The 12,500-nt window shown below is 32.5% G+C and overlaps 1 protein-coding gene across 3 annotated transcripts in view; it reads right to left on the bottom strand.

Moving 5' to 3' along the window:
- The window catches only part of LOC144969125 (uncharacterized), a 31,649-nt gene that overhangs the window by 16,944 nt on the left and 2,205 nt on the right, over positions 1–12,500 (bottom strand). For all 3 annotated transcript variants that reach the window (XR_013644729.1, XM_078908216.1, XM_078908215.1), the window contains exons 2-10: positions 11,863–11,939; positions 9,516–9,650; positions 8,584–8,675; positions 7,665–7,833; positions 4,280–4,426; positions 3,369–3,576; positions 2,856–2,995; positions 1,781–1,999; positions 1,042–1,129 (exon numbers count right to left, since the gene is read on the bottom strand). Coding sequence is in view for 2 of the 3 variants with exons in the window: in XM_078908216.1 (XP_078764342.1) it covers positions 1,042–1,129; positions 1,781–1,999; positions 2,856–2,995; positions 3,369–3,576; positions 4,280–4,426; positions 7,665–7,833; positions 8,584–8,675; positions 9,516–9,650; positions 11,863–11,939 (1,275 nt within the window). In the remaining variant the exon portion in view is untranslated. The remainder of the gene's footprint in view (positions 1–1,041; positions 1,130–1,780; positions 2,000–2,855; positions 2,996–3,368; positions 3,577–4,279; positions 4,427–7,664; positions 7,834–8,583; positions 8,676–9,515; positions 9,651–11,862; positions 11,940–12,500) is intronic.

Raw genomic sequence — 12,500 nt, 5'->3', positions numbered from 1 at the left:
GTACGAGCGACCACTCCCTCCCCTCCCCCAGAAAAGAAAAGAAATTTTACGAATTGATATTTTATAACATCCTTCTTTCGACAACTTCGTGTTAGTGAAATTTCTTATTCAATTATAATCAGCCTTTCTCCTAAACTCTCTACTCATCTGGCAGTGATTGGATAACTGAGTGTATTGGATACGACTGAAGCGACTTAGAAATAGACTTGCCTCCTTTCCAAAGAATATCAAGTAATTGTTACTGTAAGTTTTATTCTAATGAAACAAGGATAAATCCAGCTCTGTGAGACTTAAGGGTCTGAATAACTTGTTTAGGTTAGCCAGAGTAGTGACAATAAGGATTGTTGTGGGTTAGGGGACGACAAAAGGAACCATTCCAATAATTTTCTGGAAAAGTATGTATTAGTTAATCATGTAATAATCATTATGCCAGTGACAAATATCTGGGATATGAATAAATCACATCCTGGGCATGTGAAAGCATCAGCCATGTCATGTACATTGAAATTTCATCCATTGGTGCCTTCAATTTGAAACTACTGCAAATAAATATGAGCTAACGTTGGATGTGTGATCCTTTAAATCGATTTACTTGTTAAGACTGGATGTGATTGATTATTAATTATCTTAAAATTTAATGATAAAAGTTTCCAAAATAATTTTATTTGTGTTTCCACTTGGCCAAAGATAGTGGGTGGGTAAAAATAAGCAGTTCTGTGAGCTTTCAAAGTTCTAAAAATTTAAAATTTCCATTTATTGATATCTTTCAAAACAAAGTTGTCGCTTTCTTGAAAGTATTTTTTTTTTAATTTGAAAAAAAAGGAGTAAAAACAAACAAGCCAAATAAAATAACAGAAGATCTGCAACACTAGCCTTTGTCGGTAAGATTAAAGTTTAAGTTTAACTTCGTCAATTTTTTTCCTTTCTAAGCTTTCATATATTAATGATATATCAACAATTCGTAGATACTAAATTTCTTGAGTGTAGATTTTTATTTTTATTTTCTACACTGAATATCGTATTTGTTATTTTTTTCCTTACCATCAACATTTGATCTCTCATCTGCTTTCCTTGCAGCCTGTGGTCTTTGATTTGGTCGCTCCTCTATCTCTTCAGTCACCTCTGAAGACTAGTTAGTAAAAGAAAAGGGTAAAAGAGAACTAAATAATGAGTGTAAACCGTTATGTCTTTTAATTGAAATGTCAAAAGGAAAAATAGAATAGAATGGATCTCGGATAGAATGACGTCAATGGAAAACTTTGTTTATTATTTGATGTGGGTGAGAATTTCTTGAAAGAAGGATGTGAAAAATATCAATTCGTAAAATTTGTTTTCTTTTCTGGGGGAGGGGAGGGGGTGGTCCCTCTTACAATATGCTCACAATGATTCTGACTTCTATCTGTAAAGAACTGTTGTTTTTGTTTATGATCGAAGAAATGGTTTTGAGCCCGAAACTATCCGTTTTGGTAATTTGGTCTTTTTTTTCAGGCTGTTATATTAAATTTTTGATCTAATTTTAGACTTTTTAAATCATTGTTATATAGTATCTGTTAAGGTTAGAGTGGTGTATTTAACAACCTTGAATTCTAATGCTTTTTGAACTGCCCAATAACGAATTTGTAGGTAAGGAAACTAATATTAATATTTCATATCCTTAAATAAAAAAAAAACATAAATCTTATTCTCCACAGAACACTCTCCCTTTTCAAAATTAGATACTGGCCTTTATATCTAAAGAGATTAATACAAGAATATATATAATAAGATTGTTTAAAATCACCTCATCTTCAGGGCTGTCAAGCACCGGCGTTTTAAACATGTTTCCATCATATGACAGTGAACACTTGATGCCAGTCCCAAGCTGATCCAAACCCTCTGGACAAAATATTCGGATGAAGAGGAATCTGTCATGGTCTGGCTGTCCTGTCCAGGTGGTGGAATCACGCATTGGAGGACGGATATAACTAGAAGTGGCGATATTATCCTCGAACCTGACTTTCTGTGTTCACATCAGGAATTTATTTATCATTCATTAGTAAAAAAAATTATTTTACTCAGTCTAAGAAGAGTAATAAATGATTTTAAAAATCACGACTGCAGAGTTACATGTTATTGATTTACTAAAAAAAAAAAAAAAAAAAAAAAGAAAGAAAGAATAAAAAAAAAGAACCGAGAAAAGAGCTGCACCGCATATCTTTTATTTCATCTCACGTTGTACAAATATCTATGAAAGTCAGTTCATTAAATACTAAGTAAAAAGAATATATATATATATATATATATATATATATATATATATATATATATATATATATATATAGAGAGAGAGAGAGAGAGAGAGAGAGAGAGAGAGAGAGAGAGAGAGAGAGAGAGAAAGGGAGAGAGAAAGGGAGAGAGAGAGAGAGAGAGAGAGAGAGAGAGAGAATGAGTGAGAGAGAGAGAGAAAGAAAGAGAGAGAGAGAGTGAGTGAGAGATAGAGTGAGAGAGAGAGAGAGAGAGAGAGTCAGTGAGAGATAGAGTGAGAGAGAGAGAGAGAGAGAGAGAGAGAGAGAGAGAGTGAGTGAGAGATAGAGAGAGAGAGAGAGAGAGAGAGAGAGAGAGAGAGAGAGAGGGAGAGAGAGGGAGAGAGAGAGAGAGAAACAGAAGAAAATTACAAAATTGCGATAGTCCGTTTCAGGCTATAGTAACAATGATAAACTCCTGCTCCAAGGGTTATAATGTCTCTGAAGGACCTCTAAGAAGAAGGCTATTAGGAATTCCTACAAGACAGGACAAAGATACACCAGAGTTGTAAGATTTTATTAAATCAAGAGATAGAAGAATGAGATATCTTTATGTAAATGAAGGCAACAAACCTTAGGTGAGGCAGATCGTATTGAGCTCCCTTCAATATCCACGTCATCCCCAGGTCCGATGTGTACAGAGACGGTTGGAATATCATCTGTCTCAGCACCCTCTGAATGAGCCGACTCTCCACTGGCTCTCGATTCAATTTCTATGAAGATATAATAATAATAACAATATAATAATGGAAATCGTGTCTATTCAGTTTGACAACAGCTCAAGACTAGAATCATCTAGACGTCAGGTGCAGTGCAGCGCCATAAGGTGAGCAGGGTGAGGTGACTTGTTCAAAGCTACACAGATTCAAATGCAAAAAACTTCAGAGTATGAATCAGAGACCATTTCACTGTGTCATGCTGCCTCCTGAAAAACCAATATTTATCGCAATTCCAAAAATAAGAGATAAAAAGAAAGAGAATGGCAGTGAATTGTGACGTCAATAAATTCAAATAATTATAAAGTTTAGTATGATGTTATAACTAAAACAGAAACCATGACCACCTAAATATTATTATTAAACTTGCCTTCCCTCTCATCGCCCCTCCCTCCATCTTCACCATCTTCTTCTTCACCCTCCTCATCCTCTCTGCTACCCTCTGTCCCATCCACTCCTTGTGATCCTTGTGTCTCGCTGACATCGTCTACGTCACCAGCAGCCACTGTGGCAGCCTGTTCCGTTACAGCTTCTTCTGTCTCAGATTCAGATGAGTCATCCAGACTTTGTGTGTAAGCCTGACAATAATAAGAATGAATAACTTATCTATAATTGTATTCATAAATAAATTTATTTATTTATTAAAGAGCAAACGAATAAATGCCTATATAAATGAAAGACTAAAATTAATAATGAAATTATTTTTTGGTAATCACACCTACAAAATGTTTAGAAGTCATTAATTTATAATTATAACTTCATTGATAATGGTAACAATAATAATAATAATAATAATAATAATAATAATAATAATAATAATAATAATAATAATAATAATAGTAATAGTAATGATGATAACGACGATTTCGACGATGACGACGACGATAATGATGATGATGATGATGATAATAATAATAATAATGATAATAATGATAACAATAATAATAATATAATAATAATAATAATAATAATAATAATAATAACTAATACATTAATGATACATATAATAATAATATAATAAATAATATAATAAATAAAAAATAATAATATATAATAATATAAAAAATAATAATAATATAATAAATAATAAACATTAATATAATAATAATAATAATAATAATATAATAAAAATAATAATAAATAATATAATAATAATAATTAAATAATGTGACATACACCGCCACTAACAATGACATTATGTCTTCAAAATATATAAAAAGGTTTTAAGATTGAAAAAAAAAAACAAAAAAAAACTTTTATTAATGAAACAAATGATCTGACCTGTACATGCTCAAGACCGAGCTTTGCCTTTTGTTTTATTGTCTCAATGAGGAATTTCCATCTCCTTCCATGTCCCTTAGCACTTGTCATTTTAGAAAATAACTTCTCCCAGTTCATGATTCTTTTTTCCTTTGCGACTCGCTTGGACTAGATAAGGATTGTAAAGATAAGTGAATTTATTAAAGGTAAAAACTTCTAATGAATGACACTCGTATAACAATCGATGTGTGATGGTGTATTGGTGATGTTACTATCTGTGATGGTGTATTGGTGATGTTACTATCTGTGATGGTGTATTGGTGATGTTACTATCTGTGCTGGTGTATTGGTGATGTTACTATCTGTGATGGTGTATTGGTGATGTTACATCTGTGTGGTGTATTGGTGATGTTACTATCTGTGATGGTGTATTGTTGATGTTACTATCTGTGTGGTGTATTGGTGATGTTACTATCTGTGCTGGTGTATTGGTGATGTTACTATCTGTGCTGGTGTATTGGTGATGTTACTATCTGTGATGGTGTATTGGTGATGTTACTATCTGTGCTGGTGTATTGGTGATGTTACTATCTGTATGGTGTATTGGTGATGTTACTATCTGTGATGGTGTATTGGTGATGTTACTATCTGTGATGGTGTATTAGTGATGTTACTATCTGTGATGGTGTATTGATGATGTTACTATCTGTGATGGTGTATTGGTGATGTTACTATCTGTGCTGGTGTATTGGTGATGTTACTATCTGTGATGGTGTATTGGTGATGTTACTATCTGTGCTGGTGTATTGGTGATGTTACTATCTGTGCTGGTGTATTGGTGATGTTACTATCTGTGCTGATGTATTGGTGATGTTACTATCTGTGTGTGTTATTGGTGATGTTACTATCTGTGCTGTGTGTTATATGGTGGATGTTACATCTGTGATGGTGTATTGGTGATGTTACTATCTGTGTGGTGTATTGGTGATGTTACTATCTGTGATGGTGTATTGGTGATGTTTACTATCTGTGATGGTGTATTGGTGATGTTACTATCTGTGTGGTGTATTGGTGATGTTACTATCTGTGATGGTGTATTGGTGATGTTACTATCTGTGATGGTGTATTGGTGATGTTACTATCTGTGTGGTGTATTGGTGATGTTATTATCTGTGATGGTGTATTGGTGATGTTACTATCTGTGATGGTGTATTGGTGATGTTACTATCTGTGCTGGTGTATTGGTGATGTTACTATCTGTGATGGTGTATTGGTGATGTTACTATCTGTGATGGTGTATTGGTGATGTTACTATCTGTGATGGTGTATTGGTGATGTTACTATCTGTGATGGTGTATTGGTGATGTTACTATCTGTGATGGTGTATTGGTGATGTTACTATCTGTGCTGGTGTATTGGTGATGTTACTATCTGTGCTGGTGTATTGGTGATGTTACTATCTGTGATGGTGTATTGGTGATGTTACTATCTGTGATGGTGTTGGTGATGTTACTATCTGTGATGGTGTATTGGTGATGTTACTATCTGTGATGGTGTATTGGTGATGTTACTATCTGTGATGGTGTATTGGTGATGTTACTATCTGTGATGGTGTATTGGTGATGTTACTATCTGTGCTGGTGTATTGGTGATGTTACTATCTGTGCTGGTGTATTGGTGATGTTACTATCTGTGATGGTGTATTGGTGATGTACTATCTGTGATGGTGTATTGGTGATGTTACTATCTGTGATGGTGTATTGGTGATGTTACTATCTGTGATGGTGTATTGGTGATGTTACTATCTGTGATGGTGTATTGGTGATGTTACTATCTGTGTAGGTGGTGTTTGGTGATGTTACTATCTGTGATGGTGTATTGGTGATGTTACTATCTGTGCTGGTGTATTGGTGATGTTACTATCTGTGATGGTGTATTGGTGATGTACTATCTGTGCTGGTGTATTGGTGATGTTACTATCTGTGATGGTGTATTGGTGATGTTACTATCTGTGTGGTGTATTGGTGATGTTACTATCTGTGATGGTGTATTGATGATGTTACTATCTGTGATGGTGTATTGTGATGTTACTATCTGTGATGGTGTATTGGTGATGTTACTATCTGTGATGGTGTATTGGTGATGTTACTATCTGTGATGGTGTATTGGTGATGTTACTATCTGTGCTGGTGTATTGGTGATGTTACTATCTGTGCTGGTGTATTGGTGATGTTACTATCTGTGCTGATGTATTGGTGATGTTACTATCTGTGCTGGTGTATTGGTGATGTTACTATCTGTGCTGATGTATTGGTGATGTTACTGTAAAGGAGAGTCTTGAGGCTCTAAAAGCTATAGAAATGACCAGTTAATATTTAGAATGTTTTTAAAGCTTCTTCATTTGTAAAATATTCAATCATTAAAAAGACAATTACGTAGGTAAATTATGCTTGCAATTTATTACAAATGGACAAAAGGTGTGAATGATACTGATTTGCCCATTCTAAATGATGAAAAAGATAAAAAGAGAATTAGAAGAGCGAAAGATGAAGTATGCCAAAGCTGATGCTTGAAGGTCAAAAGGTAACGTGTCTAAGGATTTCCTTAAATATCAGTAAACAATTTTGTTTACAAAGAGTCAACGCAAGTTATTTTTCATGGGTAAGTGAAGAAGAAGTGTGCAATCATGGAGACAAGTGTCTAAAATATCTTTCAGCCAATTTCGGCTTTAGAGTAGAGATTCGCATAACACAAGTCTTTAGAATAAAAACAATGAAGTAACTTGAAGGTAAAACAGGCAATCTTATATTAGATTGTTTAAGTTAAGGTGATAAAGTTAAATCTAAATTTCAGTTTAAGGCAATCTTATATTAGATTGTTTAAGTTAAGGTGATAATGTTAAATCTAAGATTCAGTTTAATCAAGAAAGACAAAAGATGACTTCTATTTCCCACAAGTTTGGACAATAAATGATGAATTTTGACATGACATCTGATGATTCTCATCATTGGATTCCATGTCACATTCATCGTCCGTTCCAGCCATTGAGGAAAGGGAAAACCCAGGAATTCCCATTATTTATCTTTGTTAATTAAAAATTGGATTCTTCATCATGATATTTTACTTATATGACTGTAAAGTAAAAGGCATAGATAAAAATATCTCAAAATGGGACGAGATGTTACTTCATCAAGCTTTACCCTAAATAAGTGGACTTCAATTTTACTCTAAACCGTCATTATACCCTTTTGCCTTCAGCGGCATAAATAATGCTTGGACTCCATTTAAGCCGATTTGTTGAAGCCCCTGTTTTCATGGTATAATGATGAAAAAGCATGTCTTGTTAGAGTAAAACCAAACCCCATATGTTGAGGGTTAATCAGCAACATTTGTACTACCAACTTACATGAGCATCGACAAGCTGTAACCGTCTGACTGCAATATTCAGTTGTCTTTGTTTGCTTTCATAGTCTTCGTGTAGTTTTTTCAAGGCTGCACTCTTCTCCTCCCACGGTGTCGAGTAAACTCTGACCAAGCGAACCAGTTCACCCACGGGGTTTCCAAGATCACTCACACTAATAGTAATTTTAAAATAAAAATAAAAATGTTGTTCATATTGTTACTAAGATACAGACATTGAATTAAGAACAGCATGGAATGTTTTCCTACAAAATATGAAGATTAAATTCATATAAAGTTTTCTTGAATTAAAAACATTATTTTGATTTTCAGAATCACAGATTGATTCACACGTAAATACAGCAAGAAATAATTATGTAAAAAAAAATTAAAATCACTTTCAACATTAAAAGTTTAAAATGGCCGCCTATCTTTTATCTTAACAGACAATACATTTTCCAATTGCGTAAATGAACTCCACATAGCATTTTATTGAGACACGTTTTTCTGCATTTAATATCTTATATATTCCGTTCATTTATCATGAAATTCTGTCCCAGTGTTAAGAGCGGGAAATGATTTATATGATTTCTAAAAATTGATTTTATTAAAAATAATGAGAGGAACCACTAACTGGTATCGATTCTATATAAGTTCTCCCCCTTCATTGTTATACTCTCTAACCAGAAGATTAACATACAACCACATGCTCTATATGGTGGCGTCTGCTTTCAATGAGATTGGACGATACAAATTGTATATTTAAAATCAAATGATGACGATGTCTAATCATCTCATAATACACGAAAACCATCTTCATGTCCAATGTAAATACCATGGAAAATTTGGTGACTATTGGTCAAGTGGTTTTAGATCCTTAGTGTTACGAAAATTCCAATTTGCCAAATATAAAAAGATTAACATACCTGCGGAACACCCGACCACTGACCATCGCCAACTGGACAAGGAGTGTAGGGGGTAAAGAATGGCGAAGCATCTCATCTTTCATCTCCAGCAGCTTAAAGTATAAGAAAGTGTCTTTGTTTACATATTTTTTAATAATAAAAGAAACACACACACACACACACACACACACACACACACACACACAAACACACATAATCAACAAACACATTCACTAAGAATAGAAAGATTGAAAATTCATATTTTTATAAATCAGATAAAAGAAATCTACAGTGTTATTAATTTTAGTTTTATATCATTTTAAAAAATGATTAATGCATATTGACGCTTTACCAAAACCACAACTTGATTTTCAGCACAACAATTTATACATATATTCAAAAGAAATTTGTAAAATTTTCATAAAATGTATCCACAGTGTTTTTACCTTTATTTTTAAAGTGACACAGCTGTAGTATGATTTTTATGGGGAGACAACAGTTTACAAAGAGAGGAAAGTTCATATTGTGAAATGTTTTCACTCATTACAAATAAGTTAATAATTGACTACTCTTCAAAAGAATTTTAATATTTTCGACATTCAAAATTTTTTCGAGAGTGGTCCAAGGTACCTTTTATCTTAAAGCAAATAAGGTATAAGCTATATTGACTGCTGACAGATGATTACCAGAATAAAATGAGTAACCGACTGTTAATAGCATTTTCTCTATTGAAAAATAATTTGTAATATTGCCTAACCGGCATTATGTCTCGTCCTACGTGTTAAATTTTGCTGTTGGTCAGGGACCTCATGCAAGCCGTTTTGAACATGTTTAGTGATATTGTCCTATATAAAAAAAAATTGTGCGTTTAAAAATTTAAAAAAAGTCAATCAAACAACATTCCTGCAAAACGAAAATATTCTTGAGACCATTTGTTCTTAAATAGAACTCACATCCTGTAAAGCAGCGTGTACTAAAGCCATAGCATTCATGACCCCATCACACAGACCATCAAATTTATTGGGCTCCCCCCTTCTAACGCCCTCATCAGCTTCATCATCACCATCAGAGTCTGTCAAGTCATCCGACTGAGGAAATAAAATCGTTAATTTTTTTTTTATGACAACTTTATGGAAGTGAACTATAACATACCCAATGAGGATTAAATGCTAAAGAAAATCAAAAGCAAATTTCAACTTGTGTGAGAGAGAAATGTAATTTTTTCTCTTCTATAAATCTATTAGTTAATAGACATGAGTTGAATTTACTTCAATTGAAATATATGGTTGATTCCAAAATAAATCATGATATGTGCTATGGTTGATTCCAAAATAAATCATGATATGTGCTATGGTTGATTCCAAAATAAATCATGATATGTGCTATGGTTGATTCCAAAATAAATCATGATATGTGCGATGGTTGATTCCAAAATAAATCATGATATGTGCTATGGTTGATTCCAAAATAAATCATGATATGTGCTATGGTTGATTCCAAAATAAATCATGATATGTGCTATGGTTGATTCCAAAATAAATCATGATATGTGCTATAGTTGATTCCAAAATAAATCATGATATGTGCTATGGTTGATTCCAAAATAAATCATGATATGTGCTATGGTTGATTCCAAAATAAATCATGATATGTGCTATGGTTGATTCCAAAATAAATCATGATATGTGCTATGGTTGATTCCAAAATAAATCATGATATGTGCTATGGTTGATTCCAAAATAAATCATGATATGTGCTATGGTTGATTCCAAAATAAATCATGATATGTGCTATGGTTGATTCCAAAATAAATCATGATATGTGCTATGGTTGATTCCAAAATAAATCATGATATGTGCTATGGTTGATTCCAAAATAAATCATGATATGTGCTATGGTTGATTCCAAAATAAATCATGATATGTGCTATGGTTGATTCCAAAATAAATCATGATATGTGCTATGGTTGATTCCAAAATAAATCATGATATGTGCTATGGTTGATTCCAAAATAAATCATGATATGTGCTATGGTTGATTCCAAAATAAATCATGATATGTGCTATGGTTGATTCCAAAATAAATCATGATATGTGCTATGGTTGATTCCAAAATAAATCATGATATGTGCTATGGTTGATTCCAAAATAAATCATGATATGTGCTATGGTTGATTCCAAAATAAATCATGATATGTGCTATGGTTGATTCCAAAATAAATCATGATATGTGCTATGGTTGATTCCAAAATAAATCATGATATGTGCTATGGTTGATTCCAAAATAAATCATGATATGTGCTATGGTTGATTCCAAAATAAATCATGATATGTGCTATGGTTGATTCCAAAATAAATCATGATATGTGCTATGGTTGATTCCAAAATAAATCATGATATGTGCTATGGTTGATTCCAAAATAAATCATGATATGTGCTATGGTTGATTCCAAAATAAATCATGATATGTGCTATGGTTGATTCCAAAATAAATCATGATATGTGCTATGGTTGATTCCAAAATAAATCATGATATGTGCCACATGACAGAGTCAAACATATTGGATGTTATTTGGCACATTATCTGATTATCGTCTACATTCATTAAAGGCCTGGAACCACATATTGAAATGAAGTTGTATACTATCCAATGATCACAGAGATTAAAAAAAAATTATTAAAATTAAGAATTGTTCCTATCGACTAGTGTAGTTGTTTTTAAGCAAGAGAATCAAAATAAAAAAAAGTTTTTTTTGTTTGTTTTGCCTTACGTTGTTGTTGTTGTTGCTTTGTTTTTGTTTTTGTAATTGTAAAAAAATCTTATTCAGCATAAATATTGTCATTTAGATCTCTATTTGGTTTCCTTTCTTTCTTCTCTTAATTGTCAAACCACCTCTGGTGTACTGTCACAAATGTCTGACTCTAAACTGTTGTGATTGAATTTACAACAATACATGGTAGGTTATTCCGAATCTATAGTTGAATATGCCATTTGAAATATACATTTTTCTCTTGAGATTAAGAGGACGTTTTAATGAGAATTTAAAAAATAAATAAATAAATAAATAAATAAATAAATAAATAAATAAATAAATAAATAAATAAATAAATAAATAAATAAATAAATAAATAAATAAATAAATAAATAATTAAATAAATAATAAATAAATAAATATATAAAGCGTGACTAAAAAAAAATTATGATAAAAAAATGAAAATGTGTAAAGAGCTGGCATCAATTGAAAACAATATAGTATACATATCTGTAAAAAAAAAAAAGAAAAAAAAGTAAGTTATTCACCTCATCCTCGTCAGTTCTGCCAATAATATCCTCCTCATCATCTTCTTCAGCAAGGATGCCTAGGTTATTAATCACTCCTGAGGAACAAATGAAAGTAAATTATTGATAATAATTTCTGGTTCTAAACGACAAGTAACTCGAATTTGTGAGACAAAATTTTCCAATGGCGTGTTTCACCTTATAGGTGTTCCGTTCTGTTTAGACCAGAAATCTTTGTACTGGTAGAGAAGATATTCAATCATTATTCTGCAACACTGTGAGCTACTTATACTTTTTATTCAACTATATTAAGTATTATTTCTCCTTAAACTTTTCTCAAGTATAAATTTTAAACACACGTCTCACAACTACTGTTGGATGTGAGAGGAATGGAATGCTATAATCAAATGTAGCAAAGTTTTTAAAAGAATCCTGATTCAAAGGTCAGCCACTCTTTTCCATACAATATCTAACATGGCCTTGCAGGATATGCTACGTGTCGCACAGTTTCTTTAGCGAGCTAGTGCACAATGCAGCACCTAATTCTGGCTAATTTATATGCAGAATTTAGAGCCATACAGTCAAAGCTGGTGTTGGAATGCACTTTATCAGAACAGCCACTTAATTGAAGCGATCTCTCTGAGACATCATTTTTTCTC

This window comes from Berghia stephanieae, chromosome 3 (assembly GCF_034508935.2).
Source record: "Berghia stephanieae isolate SIO BIC M18660-M18661 chromosome 3, UCSD_Bste_1.3, whole genome shotgun sequence".
NCBI classification, from domain to species: domain Eukaryota; kingdom Metazoa; phylum Mollusca; class Gastropoda; order Nudibranchia; family Aeolidiidae; genus Berghia; species Berghia stephanieae.
This window is presented reverse-complemented; position numbering and strand designations above follow the sequence as displayed.